This window comes from Phyllobates terribilis, unplaced genomic scaffold (genome assembly GCF_046119375.1).
Source record: "Phyllobates terribilis strain yellow unplaced genomic scaffold, ASM4611937v1 Scaffold_7__3_contigs__length_470593459, whole genome shotgun sequence".
Classification (NCBI taxonomy): domain Eukaryota; kingdom Metazoa; phylum Chordata; class Amphibia; order Anura; family Dendrobatidae; genus Phyllobates; species Phyllobates terribilis.
This window is the reverse complement of record NW_027362767.1, coordinates 247318901-247343395: the sequence shown is the minus strand read 5'-3', so window position 1 is coordinate 247343395 and position 24495 is coordinate 247318901. Positions and strand designations below refer to the sequence as shown.

General features: G+C 42.6%; 1 protein-coding gene across 13 annotated transcripts in view; it reads left to right on the top strand.

The window, feature by feature from the left end:
* DNM1 (dynamin 1) overlaps positions 1-24495 on the top strand; it is a 150902-nt gene that overhangs the window by 96272 nt on the left and 30135 nt on the right. For 6 of the 13 annotated variants that reach the window (XM_073640185.1, XM_073640188.1, XM_073640189.1 and 3 more), the window contains exons 11-20: positions 5994-6080; positions 6347-6417; positions 8056-8107; positions 9624-9635; positions 13512-13625; positions 16232-16341; positions 17960-18071; positions 19346-19516; positions 20236-20477; positions 20568-20783. In XM_073640185.1, coding sequence (XP_073496286.1) covers positions 5994-6080; positions 6347-6417; positions 8056-8107; positions 9624-9635; positions 13512-13625; positions 16232-16341; positions 17960-18071; positions 19346-19516; positions 20236-20477; positions 20568-20783 — 1187 coding nt within the window. Of the gene's footprint in view, positions 1-475; positions 615-5993; positions 6081-6346; positions 6418-8055; positions 8108-9623; positions 9636-13511; positions 13626-16231; positions 16342-17959; positions 18072-19345; positions 19517-20235; positions 20478-20567; positions 20784-24495 lie in introns of all 13 variants that reach the window. The other 7 variants (XM_073640195.1, XM_073640190.1, XM_073640196.1 and 4 more) reach the window with 3 other exon arrangements.

Sequence of the window (24495 nt, the reverse complement as noted above, 5' to 3'; positions counted from 1 at the left end):
CTACGACTCGGAAGGGTTAGGTCGATGGAGAGGTTCGGGTAGACTCCAATGATACGTCACATAATCACATTGCTCGGCAGATGAGACCCCAGTGATGTTACCATTGAAATGAGTGTGGTAACACTTGGGGGTCTCCATAACACTAATTCGAATGGAGAGGTGACCCACCAGATCTTGGTGAGGGAGAATCCCACCATTGTGACATTATTTGCAGTGTACCAGAGGAAAACCCTTTTTAATCCAACCACCAAGTTTCCCCCCTTTTATTACCACTGACCTTCCCACTCCTAAGCAGCGCCTTTCATTTTGCCTCATGTATTTCTCGGTGTTTTCTTCCCCTCCCGTGTCTCTCCCGCTTCCCCCTCTCTTGCTGCCCTCTCTCTTCCTCGCTGCACCTATCTCCTCTCCGCCCGTCTTCCCCCTTGTCCTGATGTATGTCCTGCCTCCCCTTTGGGGCTCACCTTTGATTGCACAGGACTGGACTCTTCACGCCTGACCTCGCTTTTGAAGCCATTGTGAAAAAGCAGGTGCAGAAGCTGAAGGAGCCGAGTCTGAAGTGTGTGGATATGGTAGTAAGTGAGCTGACCTCCACCATCCGAAAGTGTAGCGAAAAGGTAAAAAAAAAAAAAATCAGCCTGGGGAAGGGACTGATACTCAGCGGGCTTCATCGATCCTGATTTGACCTGAGAGGTCCATGCGACGACCATAGGTTTCTAACATGTTCATTCATTCCTAAATATGTATTATGACGCGGAGTCACTTTTCACGGCTGTGCCGTGAGACGGGATAGTCAAGGAGTCCGAAGTCAAAGTCAGGAGGGTACGTCATAAAGAGAGGGAAGAGGCAAAGGCGTAGTCAGGTAACGTTCTGTAGATCAGAATACCAGGAGGAAAGCAGATCAGAGCAGAAGGGGTTAAACAGACGGATGGTTAGAACAAGGTCCAAGGTCAGGCAACAGAAGATCAATAAACAGAACTCAAGGCACGGAGCACAAACCACACACTGGCTGAATGTAGGTCTGGCAGAGATCTGGGGGAAACAGCTCAGTTAAGTAGCCAGGCATTCACCTGGGATAATGAACACCTGAAGATAGCCAGTGCCTCCTAGTCTCAGATTGGACAGCCGAGCTGTCAATCACCACACTGACAGCTATTGCACGCCCCTGTACCAGATTGGATGGCCGAGCTGTCAATCACCACACTGACAGTTATTGCACGCCCCTGTACCAGATTGGATGGCCTAGCTGTCAATCACAGTACTGACAGCTCCAGCACGCCCCTGTACAAGATTGGATGGCCGAGCTGTCAGTAACTGCGTCCCAGACACAGTGAGGGGTGGAACCGTGACATGTATATACAGATTTTTGGAGCTCTGCAAGATAAATGGGGGGCAAAGAGATTATTAAATAGGTATTTCCTAACATCTTCCCGGGGATTAAGGAGTGGGAAGTCTTACAGGTAATGATGATTCCTAGTAAAAAAATATGAAAATTAGCTCTTCCCCAAAGGAAAAGAAAAATTTGTCTTTTTAGTGCCACCTATAGTTACATGCCCTGTAGGTCTATGTGCATACAATTAAAGAGGAGGTGTTAATGGGTCAAAAGTGGCCATCTTATTTTATTCCCACTTCTCCCCTAAGCATTCTGGTTTTTGTTTTTTTTAAATCCACCGGACAGTTTCAGAGATATGGGCCTTTTTATTTCGTGTTAGGTTTTAGGGTCTTCACTAAGGGGACGTGGCTCACAGAGTAATTATGCAGAGCAGCCTATAGACACGCCCCTGAGGATCCTGATAGCACCACCCACCTTTATAAAGACCATTAAAATTACCAGAAGATAAAAAGGCCCATATTTTTGGAATTGTATGGTGGATTTCGGAAAAAAAAATAAAATAAATGACATGGAATAAAATAAACAAAAGTTGACTATTTTTTACCTCTGTATAGAGAATAGAAACATAAACAGGGCTATCAACCAAACGAGAAATGCGAAACTGTTGGCAGTAGTTTTGCCTTATGGCATGCTTACTCCATGTGCATATCTTGAAGTCCTTAAAGGGGTTGTCCAGGCTTGGGGCTCAGGTCACTCTATGTGACTGCAGACTTGTGAATCCTCACAACGCGCACAGTGCATGCTGTCAGGATTCTCCGGTGCCGGCATCGGGAGCGGACGACTGACTACATCTGTATGGCCTTGATCAATATTCAGCAAGGCCGGATACAGTCTAGTCAGAATGACCGCCCGTTTCCTGACAGCACGCAGTGTGCACACTGTGAGGATTTTCTCCATAAAGGCAGTAAAATAAAGAAGTTGACCCTATTCCAAGAAGTCTCAATATTACATTTCTAGTGTAAAAGTGATAAAAAAGAAAAGTTTAGTTTTTTTACATGGGGCTGGAGCAACGTTCTGCAGAGGTCGGACCCCCACTGATCATAAAGTGAGAGCACATCCCAGCGGTTTGCCATCACATAATAAGATGCCAATAAAGGGTATAAAGGAAATGTCTCGTCTGTATGCCTACCCCGGGATGCAGAGCTTGGTCAGGTATGGCCTCCGTTCTCTACAGCCTGTGGTGACTTTTTAGCTAATGGAACATGAGATTATTGATCCTTTGTGTTAAATACGGAGATTTTCAATGCTCAGATCATGTACTCTGCCGGCTGGAACATAATAATGGGAACATATTTCCCATTTATTCTTCACCATAAAGCATATAATATAACGCCCGCCTGATGGGGAAGAATAGACTCTGTATCAGTCGTCCCTGCAGAAAAGCAGTAATAAAAATAATAAAAGAAAACAGCTTAAAAGTCAGTGCAGAATCCCATAATCCTGGGAGCAGAATTCATTTACTAGCAGTGAATTTGATTATCCTTTTTTTTATGAAGTGTGCATTTCTCTATTAATGTCCGCTGGCAGGAGAATCATTATATGTAGTGCTCATATAGTCAGAACTTTATTGGGAGGGTGATCAATATGAGCTTAAAGCTTAACCGTTTCTCAACTGCATTGCTCCTAACAGGAGATAAATTAATTTGACTTATGTTAACAACAAATGTGATGTTCACCCTATAAACCCACGTTGTTAGGGTAAAATGATAAAATAATGTCTGTATTCAGCCACCACTAGGGGGAGCATGCCGCATACTGTTTTACTATTGAGTGTGAAATAAGCTCTTGTGCTCCTCCTAGTGGTGTCTGCAGGCAGACAGATTTGCATTATTATATCCCAAAGCGATGCAAAGAGTCTGCATTCGAAAAAAAAAAAAATTAATTAGGAAAATGCGATATTTATTTTCATTACAGAAAAGGTAGTCATAGCCTGCCAGTGGGAAATTGCAAATTATTTACCAAAATGTGCAAAATTTTAGAAAACTCTAGTCCTTAGAGCCCTCAATGTCTCATTATATGGGTACATACAGTATGTCATAGACCTCTCTGGCTCCAAACAGGATGAAGAACTAAATGTTTGTGGTTGATCGGGCCGTGGTTCTTTGTAGGTCGTCCTCTCGCTAAAGCTTAGGAAAATAATTTTTCTAGGGGGGGGAGAAGGACTGTATGCACTTTATGAATGATGCATGCTGATCTATGATTCACGCTCAAGGTGGCTCCATTTTGGTCTGATTTGCAGGGGCAGGCTCGGACAATTTTATCATTTTGCAACCTACAACCCAAATTCTACTGCCCCCCCCACATCCCTAAAAACTGTAACATGCAACTATTCTATATAGGGCAGATGTGAACAAAGCCTTAAAAGATCTGCATAGCTCATTAATGGACCCCCCAGACCCAAGCCATATAGAAAACGCAACAGATGATAGATTTGATTGTACCTGCCCCTGAAAATCTCCATATTCCATTGGTATTGGCACTGTTGCATGTGTTAGTGTCCAGCAGGTTCTATGTGGTGCGGTGCATTTTCTGTGCTCGTTGCTTGTGGTCTTCATGGTCTTCTCTGCATGCAGCGTCATTTCTGTTACACCTTTCACCTTCTAAAGAAATGCCATTTAAGAATGAATTTCAAAAGACCCAAAGGAAATAAATGCTTTCAGCTTTTTTTTTCTTCTTTTATTTAAATGTATGTATTTTGGTCTAGAAATCATTTTTGCAATTGGGTTAAAAGTTGCGACGTTTGGCTCTTTGTTTCCACGGATCATGATCACGGCTGTTTGCAGAATGAGTTAACCGAGAAACCATTAGTGAGCTCGTTTTGAAAGGGATTTTGCAACAATTCTATGTTTTTTTTTCTGATCTCCTCACAGCTGATTTATGATCAACATAAACTTTGATGTGGTCCTAAATTAGAACAGAGGGACTCTGAAAAATACAGATGGGAAGGTTTATACGCTCCTCCTCGGAACAAGCTCGCTAATGGATGGATGCTCAGTTAATTCAGGGAAGCAAACTCAAAAGTTTTAATGAAACCCTATTTAAAAAAAATATTTTTTAGCACAAAATATATGCATAATTAATAAAAATTGGCCTTTAATACAATGTCCTGTTTATTTTGGGAACCATGCAAAGAATGGACAGACACTATGATCTCCTTGGCTAAATAGTCTGAAGATCAATGTCTAGATTTGGTCCACTCTATGTAGTGGCTCCTACTGAACAAAAAATGGATGACCTCCTTGGTGATGGTCCATACTACATCGCCTATCCCATCCAAGGATAAAAACAATGTTTTCCTTCACCCTTTTGGGACAGAAGGGTGACATGATCATGAGACCAATTCCTTCACCCTATAAAGGTGGAAAATCTTGTTGTGGATCGCCATCATCCATTGGTGAAATATTTAGCCAATCTGATTTGGGGTGCCCAATGCCCACGTTGTATATTCCCATTTATTTGCAAAAATTATTTAGCTGCTCTCTCAATATCATACCTACCAAATTTGGGACCATTAGTCCCTATCCACAGAGAAGGCCCAGGAACATGAATCTGTAAAGCCCGGCGACACCAACAAATCGCCACTTTGGGTGTGGCTTCCAAGCTTCCTGAAGGCTAGTTGGCGGGATTGTTGGCAAGTATGCAAATCAGCAGGGTATATCAGGGGCCACCTACCCAATTTTCACCAAATTATGCCCAGTTAAGTGGTCAATTTAGTCCAAAAAAATCTCAATAATATTAAATGGCATTTTTTTCAATCAATAAATCTATTTTTTTTAATTCTCTAGAGAGTAATTTTTTTGTTTCCGAGCTTGCATAGAATTTCTTTCCATTGTATAATTGAGATGAGCTGCGCTTTGATTATAGTTGACAGTCTGGGCTGGATAATTGGGAGTGGGGGGATTGCCGCTGCATAGATAAGAATATAAGAATGTTGTAAACTTTGTACTGTCCCTAAAGGAAAGATCTCCGGGATTTCCTTAATAATCTGGATTCCAGTTTTTGTGCGTCTCGGCTTCCCCTCTAGGAAACAGGAAGCCATGTTGTTATGAGAGCTTGGGAATTTAGGCAGGAAATCACAATAACTTAAAAAAATTCCCAAAATATCACAAAACAATTCCTGGGTAGAGACATTATTGCTGGGCATAGTCATCTCTACCCATTGGGTTTTAGATTAAAGTGTTACTTATTGGGCAGGAAAAACCTAAGCAGGAATATCCTTTATTTTATCCAAAACTGGAACATAGGCAGAAGGCAGGACCAGACATAAAGGAGAGGGCCGAAAAGGCAAAATCAAAATGTGTCTCCAATAGTGGACGGCCCCAAGTACTCGGCTAGTACATTTTGGTATATGCCTTCATACCTGACCCTAGGAAGTTTCCCACTGATCTGCTGGGCTTATGAGGGCAATATGTAGGGTGCCCCTGGGGAAGTAGGATAGGGCCAAAGTCTTCATGAGTTTCCCCAAATCATCTGCAGAATCTTCTTCTATATATCCTGGGTTTGGTGGGGTTACCAGTACTTTTAGATCCCCGGCTTCCATCTCCATTGGCTTTCCTGCGTATGAAAAACTTCCTCCCACACCGATCTGTGCTTCTTTCCACAGCTAAGTCAGTACCCCCATCTACGGGAGGAGATGGAGAGAATTGTGACCACGCACATCCGGGAGAGAGAGGGGCGCACTAAAGACCAGGTAAGAAGCTGAGGATGGGAGGAGGGACGCTTGTCTGAACTGGGTGCTACTTGGGATATTCTCGTTGACCATGTTAGCTAGAGTCTGATTGGAAACTTTGGCAATTTTGGTTAATCACTACAGCTTAGGTTCTCTTCCTGCGGTACGTGTGCCCATAGAGCACATCCATGACTCGAGGGGTCCTAACAATACCGCATACTGCGCAGGACATGGTAACTCGTGGTGCGTCCGGATTAATTTCAGTCTGCTCTCCTCTGTCCACACAGGTCATGCTGCTGATTGACGTGGAACTCGCCTACATGAACACAAACCATGAAGATTTCATTGGCTTTGCTAAGTAAGACTGCAGCTGTAGGAAAAGAGCATAATGCTTGTACACAGAGAGAAGGGGCAGTAATTATCAGTCACTATCAGTCACTTGGAGCCTTCCACCACGTCCCCCTAATTCTACATTCTTGTTCATAATATGCAATTTTATAGTTGTTTTTGCTAATGATTCCCCCTTCTTCACTACCACCTTTACACTCTTTCTTGTTTCCTTTTCTTCTTATCTTCCTTTCAACTTCTCCTTCCTTCCTTCATCCCTCCTTCTTTCCTTCTTCCATCCCTCCTTTCTGCTTTTTTATTTTCCTTCATCTATGGTTTCCATTCTTTCCTCTTTTTTTCCTTCCCTTTCTTTCTTCTATTTCTTTTCCTATCTTTTTTCCCTTAAATTTGTTCCTCCCTTCTTTTTCTCCTTCCCTTCTCCCTTTAGTCATCCCACTCTTCATGACTTCTTTTCCTTTTTTACTTTCAATTCCTACCTTCCTTCCTCCATTCCTTACCAACCTTATCTTCCTTCCTTCCCTTTGTTCCTTATTTACCTCCACCTTCACTTCTCCCTTGTGTCTTCCCACTTTTCTTGACTTTTTTCCTTCGTTCCTTTTTTTCTATTTCTTCATTCCTTCTTTCCTTCCTTATGTTGTCTCTATCTTCCTGTACTTTATTTCCTCTCTTATTTCTCATTTCTTCCTTCCTATTTTCAATCATCTCCCTTTACTTTCCTTCCTTATTTCCTTTTGTCCCTTTATTCTTCCTTTCAATCCTTCTTTCCTTTCTTCCCCTCTTCATCATTAATTCGTCTTTAGTTTCTTTCATCCTTCTACCCATTCTTCCACGTTTCCATCATTCCTACCTTCTATCCTTTAACCCCTATATCTTCTATCCATTTCTTTCTCCTTCCCTTATGTCCTGCTTTCCTTCCCTTACAAACCAGTGACAAATAAAGTTGAGAATCTGCCCATCCAGAGCCCCTCAATCCTAAAGGAAGTCTGTCAGGACAGCATAACTGTTCAAACCAAGCACAGCTGTTCAGTGCATCATGGCGTGGCCAAACATTTAAGTGCACCTTCCCACCTGCTTGTTTTCCCTTTCTCCATCCCCTCTGGCTTCATAGAGTCAGAGAAAGGCGGAGATAGAGGGAAAACAATTAGGTTGCAAGGTGCAATTAAATGTTTGGCCACGCCATGATGCACCCAGCAGCTGTGCTTGGTTTGAACAGTCATTCTATGCTGACAGAGTACCTTTACAGCTCACTCTTCTGATATTTATACCACTCTCCGCCTAGGCCGCAGCCAGCACCACCAACATCTGGAGTATATCCTGTTCAGACTCCAAGGTAGCTGCTGACAACACTACTTGGTTGTCATGTGGCAGGGACAGATTGGTGGAGGATCGGTGGAGGTCTGTAAATGATCAACCTCAAAGTAATGAGATAAGACTTTAGGGAGTGGGAGAATTATCAAAATTCTAAAAATAAAATGATTTTTCTGCTCCTTGGATCTGTCCAACTAATCAGACAATTAAATTCTACCAATGGCTTCAGGAAAAATATCTGTACATGTGATTCCCGCCATCCATTTACTTGGTTGAAGGGACCTCGGTCTGTGACAGATTTGCAGAGACAGGTAACCAGATTGTGTGCTTTTCCTTGTAGTGCGCAGCAGCGGAGCAGCCAAATGAATAAGAAAAAAGCCTCCGGCAACCAGGTGAGGACTAGATATACCCTAATGTATGGATGTCCGAATCTCACAGCAGACCATACATAAAGTGTGCACTGTATATATTGGAAGGCTTCCCTTACAAATCAACCTTTCCTTATAATACCCCAATGAGAACTTGGGGTCCCATTGCAGAAATGGTCCCTGCTTCTATACTCTTGGCTGAATGAAGGCTCCTGAGCTAAAGCCTTGGTCTGCTCCATTGTGCCAGGTGATGCCATTCCTGCACAACCACACTAACCTCAGTGCAAGTAAGGGTGATATGGAACTTCTTTATCCTTCCATTTGTTGCAGGAAAGACCCTTAGTCCAGTATCCCTTTCCTATATTTTACTTACCGTACTCCTTCCCTGTTGTGTATTGACAACATTCACATAAGCCTTTTATGGCACAAATTATCACCCATAGTATAGGGGTATAAGGGTGAAATAAATGTACTGACTGGGGTGGACCCCAGTCCATAAATTTATTGAATTAAGTGGACTCTTATGTGGAGCTTATAGGTCCTCAGTCAGTGATTCCTATAAGGGTGAAATATGCTTAGTTTAAAGACGACCCGTCACGCTACATAAATATGTCATTTTTTAACTTAGTCTAAATGCCGCTGTTCTCCTGAATCCAGCAGTGTTTTTCTTTTGTTCGTGCTCCTCTCCATTCCTGAGATATGGCCCCTTCTTCCCTGTATATAAATCTGGGCTTAGTAGCTAAGCGGGCGTGGCCCACAAAAAGACACCCACAGTGAATAGTTTATGACCACGCCCACTTAGTTAACAGGACTAGATTTACATACAGGGAAGAGGAGGCCTTATCTCAGGAACAGAGAAACACAGGAACAACAGAAAATCCACACCAGATTCAGGAGAACAGCGGCATTTACACCAAGTAAGAAAATTGCATATTTATGGCAAGTAACAGGTCCCCTTTAAATGCAGTACCACCTTTCACCATTGATATGATAAAAGACTTTCCATAGACACCAATGTAACAGCGCCCCCCTTCTGATCTAAAACAGATCTCTTATGTAAGAAATGCAATAACTTTGGAATGAAGTTTTCCATACGTATAGCAGAGCCTTCTTTAAATCAGCAAGAAGAGTCCTCTATCCATATAAATCACAAAAGTCCTTTAATATGACCCCATGTTTTACTTAACCAATAACCATCTTGATTCAGCTGTGGTTGTGGTGTTATTTTTTCCTGCATCTGTGGTATAATATGTAACATTTAGGTCTGTTCAGGTAATATCACTTATCAGTGTCAGGCTGACCATGTCATTAAGCTGCGGCCGTTTACAGAGCAACCACATCATGGACCGCAGGCTTGGCGAGTGTGCCCGTGTGTGTGTGCAAGGTCAGAGTGACGACGGGCATGTCATGCACGGGCTGTGGAATCTGCAGCGACTCATAATTGGTTCTGCACCCGCGCTGCTAGTAATGTATATCCCTCTTCTTCTGCTCCCATCTCTCCTGTCCGCTCTGCTGCTGTTGCTATGGTTACCCTGTGCAGGATGAGATCCTGGTGAGTAGTCAGGCAGCGGCTGAAAGCACAAGATGGAGGAAGTGCATCCGGGCAGCTACAGGCAGACCTCCCCATCACCCCATATGCATTGCCCAAGTTCTCTGAAAGCTGGGTGGTAAACAGTATGGTTGCCATTACAGCTTCGATGTCACCGGGTTAAAAGTGTGCAGTTTGTGCTCTTACTTTATACCCACCGCTCCCCTGAGTATTCTGTTTTTTTCCAATCCACCATATGGTTCCAGAGATATGAGCCTTTTTACCTTTGAAAGGGGGCGTGTCTCACAGGCTCCTCAGGGGCATGTCTTTAGGCTGCTCCGCATAATTACCCTGTGAGCCACGCCCCCCATAAAAATTAGTAGAAAATAAAAAGGCCTATATCTCTGGAACCATAAAAAATAAATAGAGTAAAAGCCACTGGCCACTTCTGACCCAGTGACCAGTCTTCTTTAAAGGGACCCTTTCTAGAAATTCCTATATGGTATCAGTATTATTTTTAGAACCCAAAGGAAGCAGAGTTTAGTCTCCCCTCCCAAGTGCCTGGCCTAAGGGGACATGAATGTCCCAAGTTTGCCTATAGATAGGTTGCCGATTCTGAAAAGCTGGATGACGGCCCCTGTTGAAGCTGTGATGGCAGCCATATTGGTTGTTGCCTAGCTTTCCCAGAAACCCATAGAAGAGGACAATCAAGGACTTAAATGTAAATCGGAAACATCTGGAGTGCTAGATAATTCTGGCAATGTATATGTGTATGCGGAACATATCCTCAGTTTACCTCGCATACCATTTACAGCGCGTTTCATAGTCTTCCGCGATGAATCATAAGAACATATGGTCAGGGCCCCATTAAAAGGGGGGGGATGTCTCTTTAAATTGACTCTGCGCAGGCCCAGATGCACTGTCTCCTCGTGCTCAGTCCCCCAGCCCCTGTGTGTCCTCATCTCCTTTCCTCCTGTTCCTTTCCTACTATAAACTCTGCATTTAACTCCAGAATTATAACCACTTGCATCGTGATTCAGGTCCTGATGCTCCATGATTAACCCGGGGGCCATCCTAATTTTAGCATAATCTTCCCTGCAAATCCAGCTCTAGACTCCATCCACGTAATGGTGGTCTGTCGCCTTGGGTATATATCGCTGATGACTTTTGGTAAATTACAATATGCATATTATGAATATGGATTATATCTGCCAGGTATTTTCATTAAAATAAAGTAATTGTTTTTTTTTCTTAAAGCGCAAGGCACCCTAAAAATAAAATAATAATTAAAAAAATAATCAGTGAGGTCATTATGTTTTCTATTCTCAGCCGGGTGACAACTGTTTTAGGTTGCAACCCAACTATCCCATATTCATGATACGCTTTTCTGTAATTTAAGAAACCTGGTACTCATCCAGCTTTACCAAAGACTTGTATGGCCGAGAGATGCCATGCAAGAGGACGACTTGTGGAGCACTTTTCTCATCTCATAAAGCGGTGGCATAGAGCTAAGAGATGATCCTCCCTCTAGGGACCCTGTAGAGTATAAAGAGTGGTCAGCGCTAGGGTAGAGTTGCACCCCTTACCGAATTCTGAACTCCATGAAACATGGTCCCAGTTTCAGAATCGGAAATGGGACTCTTGACCCGAACTCAGCAACCCCACAGGCATTTACGGAGGAGACCGGACATTGCAGTCTGTACTCAGACCATGTTTCATCAATGTCTGAATTCAACCTTGCTGGTTTTCCCCTGTACAGCAGCGCTCTGGCCACTTGGCTGTGCAGCTAACTGCATTGTGGCCCCATACAAGCGAATGGGGAGCGCTGCTCTGCAGGAAAACCTAGCAATGTGTCTCTACTTTTTAAGATAGGACATAATGTTAGAGTATATGCCTTCGGCTGATATTTAGGAACTCTTTGCTCTGCCCCTGGCGGACCCCTTATGGACTACATGTCTGCCCCTGGCGGACCCCTTATGGACTACATGTCTGCCCCTGGCGGACCCCTTATGGAGTACATGTCTGCCCCTGGCGGACCCCTTATGGACTACATGTCTGCCCCTGGCGGACCCCTTATGGAGTACATGTCTGCCCCTGGCGGACCCCTTATGGAGTACATGTGCCCTAACCACACTTGGATAGCTGCTATCTTGGTGACACAACCTGACAGGAGTCATTGAAGGGTTAGGATTGCTGTTATGGCTTGGAAATCTAGATGGCAGCGGAAACCTAGGAAAGGCGTGGGGTTGAATATCTCACATTCTGCAATTCCATCCATGCTATCTACTATTCAGGGGATGAGTAGTGTTCAGATTACAGATCCGGGTACCGGCCAGCCGATACTGGATAGCAGTGCCATCCGCAGCCTCTTGTAGAAGAGAGCTCGCTTGTATCCCATTGCTTGGCTTGGGCTGGTGCTAAACAATATGGCCACTGTTCTGTGCCTGTGCTGGTGTATGGATTTGCATTTTTTTTTGCTTGATGGGTGTGCATGCATTCCTTAATCATGCCTTGTCACGCAACACAATGATAACCCCCATCATCACTCATGCTCAGCTTTTCCTCATGTGGCCTCATTTCAATGTGATGTGACAACTCCAGTGAGCAGGGGCGTATATAGAGGAGAGGGGCTGCCATAGCGCCCGCCACATCCCTAGCCATGGACTTGTTCACCTCCCCTATAAGTAGAGGCCCTAAATGATGGGACCCTCAAACAAGTTCTATGGGGAGGTTCTCACAGTCCAAAAACAAAAGAAATTGGGCCATCGTGATCTGGTCTTCTCCAATGGTCTAAAAGCCTCAGGACCTTCCTCTATGGCACAGACGCCCTTGCCAGTGGCCCTTCTCACTTCATGTTACTAGCGTATGGTTGAATGTAATTATCCACGTACGATACAAAAGCCTCTAAAATATTAAGTTATTTCCCTATCAACAATGGCTGAATCATCTTCAAGGGGTTGTCTATGCTTAGAAACCATGGATGCTTTTTTTTTTCCAGAAATGGTTACACACTTATCCATGGTTTGTTTGTGGTATTGTTGCTCTGCTCCATTGAAGTGAATGAAGCTGAGCTGCAATACCAAATATAACCTGCAGAGAGGTGGGGTGCTATACCAAACACAGCCTGCAGAGAGGTGGATGCTATACAAAATACAACCTGCAAAGAGGTGGGGTGCTGTTTTTTTTTCTTAACAACGCCGCCATATTTATCTAATTTTGAAAAACCCCTTTAATTTTCAAGGCTTTTGGTGACCTTAAAGGAACCTTATCACGACAAGTTTATTAATAAAACTAATGGTACGGCTGTATAGGCCATAGAACCACGTTAAAAATGGTACCTGTCTTGTAGTAATCTGATGCTCCAGTGCTAATAAATTGAGCTTTAAAGTCATATGCAAATTAATCAGGAAGTGCACTAGTTCATACACATGCCCCCAGTTGTACTTTCTGGCTAATTTGCATATGGTTTCAAAGCGCGATTTTTCAGCATTAGTACATCCGATTACTACAACACAGGTATCATTTTTCTTGTGGTTCTAAGACCTATACAGCTATATTATAAGTTTCACTAATAAAATCATCCTGAAAGGCCCCCTTTAAGAAAATTTAATGGCACTCACCAACTTCCATTGGCCATATGGTGGCCTTTACATATACATCAAGCGACAAGATACCCAATCGTTCCTACATATTCTGTCGTTTCTTTATTCCTTGTGGTTTTCTATATCTTTGTTGCTTTATTTGCATGATGAGTGATTTGGAAATTGGAGGTGATTCTCAGTAAACCACAATCCTTAGCAATTGCCAAAAATGAAGGTTGGGAAGGCAGACTCTATGTCAACACTAACTCCTTTTCACCCCCTTTCCCTACTAGCAATGATGGGATGTTTTCTCTGGCAGGTCATTCGGAAGGGATGGCTGACCATCAACAACATTGGGATAATGAAGGGAGGTTCCAAGGAGTATTGGTTTGTGCTGACTGCTGAGAACCTGTCCTGGTACAAGGATGATGAGGTATGTACTTTTATGTTTTTTTTCCATGCCGCTATATTGTGACACCTGCAAACTAAATAGATGGTATATACAATGAGTTCCAGTCAATGTTCCTCAACACCAATGTAGAATCATTGAGGGTGGAGTAGCATTATGTATGTAGTATGTACCCAGTGACTCCATCAGCAGAATAGTGAGTGCTGCTCTGGAGTATAATACAGGATGTAACTCAGGATCAGTACAGGATCAGTAATGTAATGTATGTACACAGTGACTGCACCAGCAGAATAGTGAGTGCAGCTCTGGGGGATAATACAGGATGTAACTCAGGATCAGTACAGGATAAGTAATGTAATGTATGTACACAGTGACTGCTCCAGCAGAATAGTGAGTGCAACTCTGGAGTATAATACAGGATGTAACTCAGGGTCAGTAATGTAATGTATGTACACAGTGACTGCACCAGCAGAATAGTGAGTGCAGCTCTGGAGTATAATACAGGATGTAACTCAGGATCAGTACAGTATAAGTAATGTAATGTATGTACACAGTGACTGCACCAGCAGAATAGTGAGTGCAGCTCTGGAGTATAATACAGGAGGTAACACAGGATCAGTAATGTAATGTATGTACACAGTGACTGCACCAGCAGAATAGTGAGTGCAGCTCTGGAGTATAATACAAGATGTAACTCAGGATCAGTACAGGATAATTTATTTTTTGTGTAGATTTTGGCTGCTGTTTACATATACTATAAAATAGTGATCAGTGGTATATACTCTTTAAGAGGTAGCAGTGATGTTTCGGGGTATTTTTCCTTCCCTGTAGTACTATTATTAATATTATCTGTCCTGCATTTATTGTTTTTTTTGTGATGGTTTTATCCAGCCACTTCCAGCTCAGTGAGCAGGTCTACAAAACGCTGACACCGCACTACTGTATCCTCGTCTCTGCCTTGCCCAAAATTACTTACAGATGTACCATTTCGTTTTTTTCCCTCTTGTGGAATTTCCTCTTTAAATTCTTCCGCGGCATCATTTGCTCATTTTGAGACCCCGCACCCTCATTCATAAGTACTGGAGATACGTCACCTGGAACAGTCCTCTGTTTCTGTTGTTCTTTTTCTAATTTCTTTCACACAAGAAGCGTGATCCGGATACACTTTTGTGGCGGTTTATGGGTTAGTGTCCTGGACCTGAGTGTGGGTGTAATAATCCGAACTGACCGCACTGGAGCTTCCCATGATGGTGCCAGTTTGGGTTATTAAACCTGCGGTCAGATCCAAAAAATATGGCCTTAATAAAGGTGCAGAAATGCACCATCGAAAACTGTCCAATGGCCCGCTGTTTAGTAGAGCAGAATTTCAAATTTGTCTTTAAAGCAATATATCCCAAGTCACCGCTTAAAGGGGCGGTGGCACATCTGCTGGAGGTTTGCCATAGGCAGTAATTGGAAACATGCGCTGGGCTAGGTTTATCCCGTGAGTTTTCCATGTGCCTCCTGCGCTCATATTTCATTCTCGTGCAGTAACCCTTTGCAGGAATGAACGCCCCAGTGATATGAAGTAATACTTGCAGAGTCTTATAGCCCAGGCGTCTCTATGAATAGTCAAGATTATGCTGGCAGGGGGACAACAAGTTCCCCTCCACCGCCCTGTCTCTGTAAAAACAATTAATGTGTCACTTTGAGCTGCAATATGTGTTTCTAGTAAAATAAAAGTTGCTGTTCATAGTGGTTTCTCATGTAAGGGATCTGGGCAGATGTGGGGGCATTTTTTTCCACCTAGCTTAAAAATAATTTTTGCAGTTGGGTCTCATTAAAAATGTTGCACCGTTTGGCTTTTACATTCTCTTTTGTTTCCCTGTACATTGCTGACTGCAGGATGAGTTTACTGAGAATCCATCAGTGAGTTCGTTCTCACTGGGAGTTTGTAACTTTTTTTTTTCTTAACTTTTTTACATTTTTGGCTCCTTTACGGCTGCATCAAAGTTCAGATCGACTTAGGTGGTCACAGAGGAGTTCAGAAAAAGACGGATGAAAAAGCTACAAACGCTGCATGAGAACGAGCTTGCTGACGGATTCTCAGTTAACTCATTCTGCAGCCAAACGGCAAATGGTGCAACATTTTTTTAATGCAAAAATATTTTTTTATAGCCCAAAATATATGCATTTAATTAAAAATAAAAATGTCCCAGAAGGCGTCCATATACTTGAAAGGACTTGCGCAAGATTAGAAAAAAAAAAACACGTCTGATTTCTGCCTAAGCAAAGCCACACCGGTCCATGGGTTGTGAATGGTAGTGCAGTTCAGCACCATTTACTTGAGCTGAGCTGTAATACCAGACACAACCACAGGACAGGTGTGGCGCTGTTTTTCGAAGAAAGCAGACTTGTTTTTTTTTCTAATTCTAGGAAAGTCTTTGCAAGAAAGGGAATGATAACTTATGACTACAAGGTTTCTAGTCAGAACCACGGAGACGCATAGGTCTGCATGTGAGCTGTTTACACATAACAGTATATGAAAATGTTCTATTTTACAAAAGCCACAATGGATTTCCATATCCAGACATGTAATAATGTGTCAATGGTGCCCCTGATGATACCACATTAATTTCCTCTGACTACAGGAGAAAGAGAAGAAGTATATGCTTCCCCTAGATAACCTAAAGCTGAGGGATATCGAAAAGGGATTCATGTCCAGCAAACATATCTTCGCCCTGTTCAACACTGAGCAAAGGTAAGGACGTGAGTGAGGTCGAGATGCTAAAATACTAAAGTCAGTATCGGAACGGCATTATTCAATGTCTCTCCGGGGTGGAGGATTTTGTCAGTTCTAAGCCCCTTCCCACTGGCCCATACAGTGCCCTTATACCGCCATATAATATCAGGAAAATACTGTTATAATGTCCTAAAATATCACAGTACGGTGCCCTAAAAAAATCAGTATTTCAACCACACCACATAATACTGCTATATATTTCCCATATAATACTACAGTTCATTTAGAAAATAATACCACCATACACTGCTGAATTATACTGAATGGTTTTATTTTGCTTGTAGAGCTCTTGTCCTTTGGGGCCCCCTTTAGAAAATGGTGACTTTGGGCAATCGTCCAGTTTAGCTATCTCCTGAAACTAGCTTTACTTGTTGGCGCCATTACTTCCCCCGTGTTGGTATTAACCCATGCTAACCTCCACAGCCTTAGGCATAGCTCCCAACCCTCCCAAATTCAGCAGGACTGTCCCAATTTGAGGGGTCAGTCCCTCTGTCCCAGCACATCAGGGCTTTCTCCGGTCTTCCATTCTCTCTCTTCTATCGGCATCTTCATCGCTCCGTTTCTCCTACTCGAGAGGTTGGCTGACATCTCTGCTCTGCATACACTTAATTAAATAAAAAATTCTCTCCTTTTTGTGATCTGGTCTCAATCAAACCCACAACTGGCATCATTGCAGGCAGCAGCTAAAACTATGAGCCACTGCCTGCACTGAATGGTGTGGGAGAATTTTGTGTATGTGAATCTACATTGCCGGCTGTGAACCCACGAGCAGATTATACTGATACATAGAGATACATCTGTAAATAGCAGTGTGTTTCTATGTCCCTGTATTCTAGAGGGAAAATAACCATCAGATTTTAAAAAAATAATAATTAAAAACAATTACAATAATGCTATTTTTTTCTTCTAATTTGGCCTCCTGGGGAATTGAGCCCATAATGTGTATCATTGCAAGCAGCAGCTAAAGCTATGAGCCACGGCCTGCACCAATCAGAATGTGAGAATTTTGTATACTTGAATCTGCATTGCAGGCTCTGACCCCTCAGACAGATTATTGTGGTACATAGAGATACATTGTATATACAGTTCATTTCTATGTATGTATATTCTAGAGGTAAAGAAAAAGTCAGATTTTTTTCTTCCTATAATATTACTAAAAAATAATGAAAAATGATTACAATAATGTAATTTTACTGTGCTTTTTTTTTTTTTTTTTTAATAAACATCACAAATCAGCAAACAAGAGACATGTTTGGTGACTCTGTAATCATAACAATCCGCACAACACATTGATCAGATTATTTACTTTGATCGGTAAATGGTGTAAAAAAATGTGATTGATTTTTTTTCTTCATTAAACCCAGAAAAAATTTAATAAAACATAGAGTTTGGATTAGAGAGGGTAGTCAGACTAAGAGGGTCTTCTTTTAATTTCTCTAAGCCTGGTATGTACCTATATCCATTCCATGTCCAAAAGTTGAGCTACCCTTGAAATCACCAAATAAGTGAAAACTGGATATGTCACTTGTAATTTTCGGTTCATTCCAAAATTTCTTTATCTCTGTGGTCCTTAAAGGAACGTTTACAAGGATTACCGTCAACTGGAGTTGGCCTGTGAGACTCAAGAGGAGGTGGACAGCTGGAAGGCCTCATTCCTACGTGCCGGTGTTTACCCAGAAAGGGTTGGGGTACGTACAAAGATATCACGCATGATGGTAGATTGTAATGTGCCATACAAATGCTTTCATTATCGTCCATTGTGTGGAAGTCCTATACCACTGGCCAAATGTTCTTTGGAAGTCCAAAATGACCATCTAAGACCCTTTTTGAGTCGTTATAGGGCAACCTTCTTACTTGGTTTTAGAACATTTTTATATAATGCTCCTCAGGGGCGGACCTAGACAGAAGAGGACCTCCTGTGCAAGAACAGTATATGGGCCCCTCTTTGTGTCTGTGACAAAAGTTTCTTGCTGCTTTGGAGGTGGAAGTGAGCCCCCTTACTTCTTGGGCCCTTGTGCAGCTGCACAGGTTGCACCAATGGTGTGTCCACCCCTTGATTTGACCCCATTTTTGACAGTTCCTCAAAAAACGCCAAATGAGTTTATCCCTTGGTTTCCAGCCAATCCTAGACTCAAAAGTCCCGGTCTACTCACTTGTCCTCTCTTGTCAGAAGTCTTGATGATTTTACGGACTCTTGGTTCTTCCCTCATTTTGATCTTTTCCTGTTTTGATAAATTTGAGGCCCCAGGATCCCTCCTTAACCACTAACTCTGGTGTTTTTCTATTTTGTCCCCTTTTTTGTGTGTTTTATTCTATTCTGTTGTGGCTCAATCTGACTTCAAAGGACAAGGATAAAGTAAGTTGTGCTATCAGCTTCCGGGGGAGTCATGATACTTTCTCTCCTGCTTCTTTAACAACCTCACTTTCCTTTCTTTTCCTTCCATGAAAAAGGCCCCCACGGCTCAAGACGGAATTTTCAGGGGGGGCTACAGTTCTTCCCTGGCCGTCCTCATCATTTTTATCCTCAGTTCCGTCTGTTTCCAAGTCTGGTCAGAACATTTAATTTGGGGTCTTTCCCTCTTTTTTTTCTCTCTCCTGGTTCTGGCATTCTCCTGAATTTTCTTCATTAACATTCTTTTTATTTTGCATGCCTTGACATAAGACATTGAACCGGTCCAGCCTAGGTTGCCCTTGAGGGTCTTTGTTTTCTATCACCCACCAAAGTTTTACCCCATTTCAGATTTTTGAAAATCATTTGAAAATAACCTATGACAAGGCGTCCAGAGCGAAAGAAAAAAAATGAAAAATATAATGATCAAATCCCAGTTTTTGGTTAAATACTGAGTCCTTGGCTCTTTCGGTTCAGTGTCGGTAGCAAACTATGCCGTGGATGCAATTTTAAAGGGGTCTGCTGTTCCCATCCTTAATCTCCTTTCTACTTTTTGCTTCTCTTGTCTTGCAGGCTAGTGAGTCCGAGGAGAATGGCTCTGACAGCTTCATGCATTCAATGGATCCTCAACTGGAGAGGCAGGTGGAGACCATCCGTAACCTGGTGGATTCCTACATGGGCATTGTCAACAAGACCATCCGGGACCTCATGCCCAAAACTATTATGCATCTCATGATAAATAATGTAAGTGTTTCTGTAGAAATCTCACCAAAAAATCGCTTATTTAAAGAGCATCTTTGGCATGAAAAAAAGGATTTTGACATGTTAATGGTTACCTTAGCCATACTGCAATATTCCATTATTCATTTTCAGCCCCACAAGTTTCTGACTTTTTTCATGTAGGAGTGTATCTCCCAGTAATATAGGCTATAAGTGAGGTCTCTGCGTATCTTCATTAGCTCATATATCAGTACAGCTTCTATCCTGCACTTATTTAATCTTCTTATGATTTCCTTCTTATCTGTAGCCTATTTTCTCTGACCTCCCTGAGACTGTAGATACTTTCTCCCCTCTCCAGGCTGGGGAGATCTGTGCTAAGGTGTACATAGCTTTTAAGAAGACCAACCTCAGATTTCCTGTGACAGATACATGTGTTTTCTTTGATGATTTAGGTGCTTATAGTTTCTAACAAAATAATTTACACCCATCCTGGCTGTGCTAAAATGTAACTTTCTGTGCGCGAATCATGATTTTAGGTTGGAGAATAATGGAGTTGTGGGCTTTTGCTTTTACACAGCTGCCAATCTGAAAAAGCTGAGCTTCAGTATAGAGATTGATAAAGGAAGACAGCTACGTCCTGAGATTTTAGACTTTCATCAGGAGGTAGATTTGTGACTGCTATAGGCTAGAGATAGAAAGAAAAACATTGTATGGTGCTCACACTGCTTGTATTTGGTATACAGACTAAAGATTTCATCCACTCGGAGCTCCTCGCCAACTTGTACTCATGTAGTGATCAGAATACGCTGATGGAAGAGTCGCTAGAACAGGCACAACACAGGGATGAGATGTTGCGCATGTATCATGCCCTGAAAGAAGCCTTAAATATTATCGGCGACATCAACACAACAACTATAAGCACCCCCATGCCTCCACCCGTAGATGACTCATGGCTACAGGTGCAAAATGTACCCACCGGGCGCAGGTAAGTAGAAAGCAATGTTCAGGTGACGTATAATATAGGGATACTCTTCACTTCCCATGATGTGATCATTAAATGTTTATCGTAAAAAAGGTCTCCTACATCAAGCCCTACCCCGCAAAGGAGAGCACCTGCCGTACCTCCAGCCAGACCTGGGTCACGAGGACCAGCGCCAGGACCACCTCCACCTGGCACCACTCTTGGGAGTGCACCACCAGTTCCATCCAGGCCTGGGGCATCCCCTGATCCTTTTGGTCCACCTCCCCAAATTCCCTCTAGGCCTAACCGTGCCCCTCCTGGTGTCCCTAGGTAAGTTTGTATGAACTGAGAATAATATTCTTAAAGGCACAATGCGCCTAATATCCAGCCAAAGACTTTGACAACATCTTAATATTCGGGCTTTAATTAAGTATTCAAAGGTGTACTAATTATCCAAGATTGAAGTATCTGCCTTGTAATGATCATTTTAAAGTTTAGTAAGAACATCCCACACAGGGGAACAGCATGACGGAAGTGGAATATAGCCAAATGGCAACCAGATAAGAGGAGATGCTGGCCCCTTCTGTGCACGCCGCAACGCACAGGTACCTCCTCTTCAGCCCTTTGGGTGCGCCTCTCTCCACCAGCCATCTGCTCCTTCCCTCCATCAGCAGTGCCGCCTAAAGGGGTATTCCCATCTGCAAGATCATATCCCAATATGTAGTAGGTGTAATAATAATAATATTAGCAAATACCTTCAATTAGAAATGCCGTATAGTTGTTCTGATTCACTATGTCACTTTCCCAATGTGCAGGGCATTGCAGTAGTTTAGGTATCCATGGTTACGACCACTAGCAACTAACTAATTGTCACTATATGAGTGGTGTTAACCTTAGATACCTAAGCTAGTGCAATGCCCTGCATATTGGGAAAGTGACATAGTGAATCAGAACAACTACACTGCATTTCTAATTGGAGGTATTTGCTCTTATTATTATTTGTACACCTGCTACATATTGGGATAGGATCTTGGAGATGGGAATACCCCTTCAAGTCCTTTTTTCTGCCTCTTAAAGAGGCTGCAGCCAAATTCAACAGAACTTCATATTAAGGACTCTTTAAACTTACACCTTACCAGGCACACTGGACTCATGTGCCAGCTGTGGCACACTTGCCATAGGTTGTTGACCTCTGGTCCAGTAGCCATATAATGATCTCTTGTGATAGGTTCTTGTAGATAAGAATGACCCCTAGAGCCATGTGATTCAGGGCTTAAGCCCTCCATTCACATTAGACTAATATTGGCCGCACCCTCCAATATCAACTAGCTCGACCGACTGACCGACAGTCTAATTTGTAAGCGGCCCGGCCCATTTCAGGGGAGATAAGGATGTGGCATGTTCGATTTCGGACTGTTGATCACTTTGTTCCCTCGGAGATAAGCAGTGACTACAGGAGTCTCTAACAGAGAAGATGGCCAAGGTGGCTGTCAGCCAAACGATTGGCTAAAGCATTATTCGGCTGACAGCCATCTATTTTGTATACGGGCCTTTACATTGTCCAGCTACCTTACATTATATGTTGGTCTGGGATATACCAGTGGAGACTTTACTGCAAGTAAACTTGCTGTTACAGTATTAGTACTGTTCTGAGGTAGTGACACCTTTTGATATGACGGGTTGTCCATTTTGGACAATTGAAAACTCTTAAAATAATTCAGTGGGGACCAATTTGCTTTTGAGGAACCTCACAGATGTCAACAGGACAGTGCCCATGCCACCACTAGATGTATTAATTGAGATAGAAGTGACCTATTTTCAGATATACTTAATTTTGGGTTGATTATTTAGTAACCTTTGAATATTGGCCTGAATTTGACGACATGGTTAATATATGTGTCTGCTGTAAAAACATGGAGATCTTTCCTGCCTGAAGCCCATCAAGTGTTCCTCCAATGGGGACTATTGATGCAGTGATGACCTAGAAGACATGGCTGGGTACAGTCACACTATCTGATTGTACAGTAGTGTCATTAGGAATTAATATCATGGACCAGCCTAGTGTGTATTTAGATTGCCCTGTACGATCCTTGGTCCATTGTTGCACCAGACTGGCTTACTGATAGATCTGACGTAATGTAATGTAATGGCTATGGGCAAGGCCAAGATGTGATGTCAGACTTCTGATGTCATCGCATTGCCCTAGCCTAAGGATCAGGGAGTATTTTGTGTGCACATTCCGAGATCTCTACATTCACCGGTCATCATCATGGCGGACAGCATGCTACTGCATAGTGCATCCTACCACACTTCCACTACCATGTCATCCATGCTCTTCCCTTATTTCACACAGCTTTCCCTTCTACCCCATTCACACGGCAAGTCTCTATTCTATATACCCCCCACCTCCCGATTCCTGCTCCCTAAAACCAAGCAGTGGCTACGCGTAATTTAGGCCACAGTATGGCATTGACCTCTAGAGCTTTCTCTGCTTGGACCGCGAGTGTACAGAGGCTTTTTCAGTACATACATACATGGATGCAGTTTGCATCTGTTTGTTAAAGACCCTTAGGTCTCTAGGATATGATCGGTGGTCGTCTGTAATCTTTCTCTTGCACAGCGCCCCCCATGGCCATATGGCTGTGCAGAGAACTACAGTCAGCCCCATTCACTTTGTATTTCTCAGCGTAACCATGTGGCCAAGGGGCACCACCACGCAGGAAAAACGTAGAACAACTTCATTCTCATTAACTGTGGGGGTCCCAGAGGTGGGACCGACTCCCATCACAAAAATGATAGAGATATACCATCACCTTATGATATAAGAATATAATTGTGGGCTTGTTTACATTCCCCTAATAGGCCTAACGAGCTGTGCCCCTGATACTTGGCTTCGAGGCACATCATATTATTTTTCGATAGGCATCCGATTTGCCTCGTAACTTCAATTCCAGCTTTATTTTCTCTAAGCTTCTATTTTCCCCTAAATTTTTTACCATTATTAGAAAAGGTAACAAGTACTGTATCTGGACAGAGTACCTAACCAGAGTTTGTCTCTGACAGTAGATAGTCACATGACTGGTTGACCCCGCAATAGTCCCTACTAGGGGGAAATTTCATAAACATTGTGGCCTCTTAATCTGGGGGAGAAATGAGTGAAACCCAAGGAGGTAGATATACAGTATAGAGCTTGTATATATCAACCAATCTGATTTCAGCTTTCATTTTTTTTAAAGTCCTTTACAACATGAAAGCAGAGACCCTATTGCTTGCCATGGACAATTTTACTTTCCCCTATATTTTATTATTAAAGGGGTGTTTATGACTTTACATAAATAAAGTTCAAACATTGTTTATTGAAAAGTTCTGCAACTTTTTTATATACACTAGTACTTTCTATTCCTCTCCGATTTCAAAGTCATTTCTTGTCACCAGTGGATAGAAAAATATTTGCTGTGAAACCTATCTGGATCATGTCCTACAGGTGTAGGCCTCGATACAAAAAGAACGTTTCCTTTCACCAGAACGTGCATATGTGTCAGTGGGACGTGATTAGGACGGGTTTTCAGCTTGTGGACGTAAACCAGAGTGTTTCTATTCACTGACAACAAGTAGAGACCTTGACAATAATCAGGTCGCATAGCATTTCATTATGCAATGATTGAACTTCCTTTACGTAAAATTGATTTACTTAGCATCTGCACACTACAAGCAGTGGCCATATTGTTTATCAACTCTCAAAATGGCCGCCCAAATGACGCCTCTCTCGTATATTTAGGCATGAGAAGTGTTTTAGCTTGCGTCTATAGGATAGGAATCTTTTTCATTTTTTGTCTGTATTTGTGCCCCCCCACCTCCCCACTTCTCTTGTATATAGAATGAGGGTTCATTTTCCACAGCTAGATTCATTAATGACATCATGGTGAGATCGCCCGTCACAAATCCCTCTGGGATTTTGTGTTTGTGGATTGTGCTGATGAAAGCTTAACACACATGGCAACTGGGTTCTGCTCCTAAATCTGGAAAAACAGGGCCTCATTTA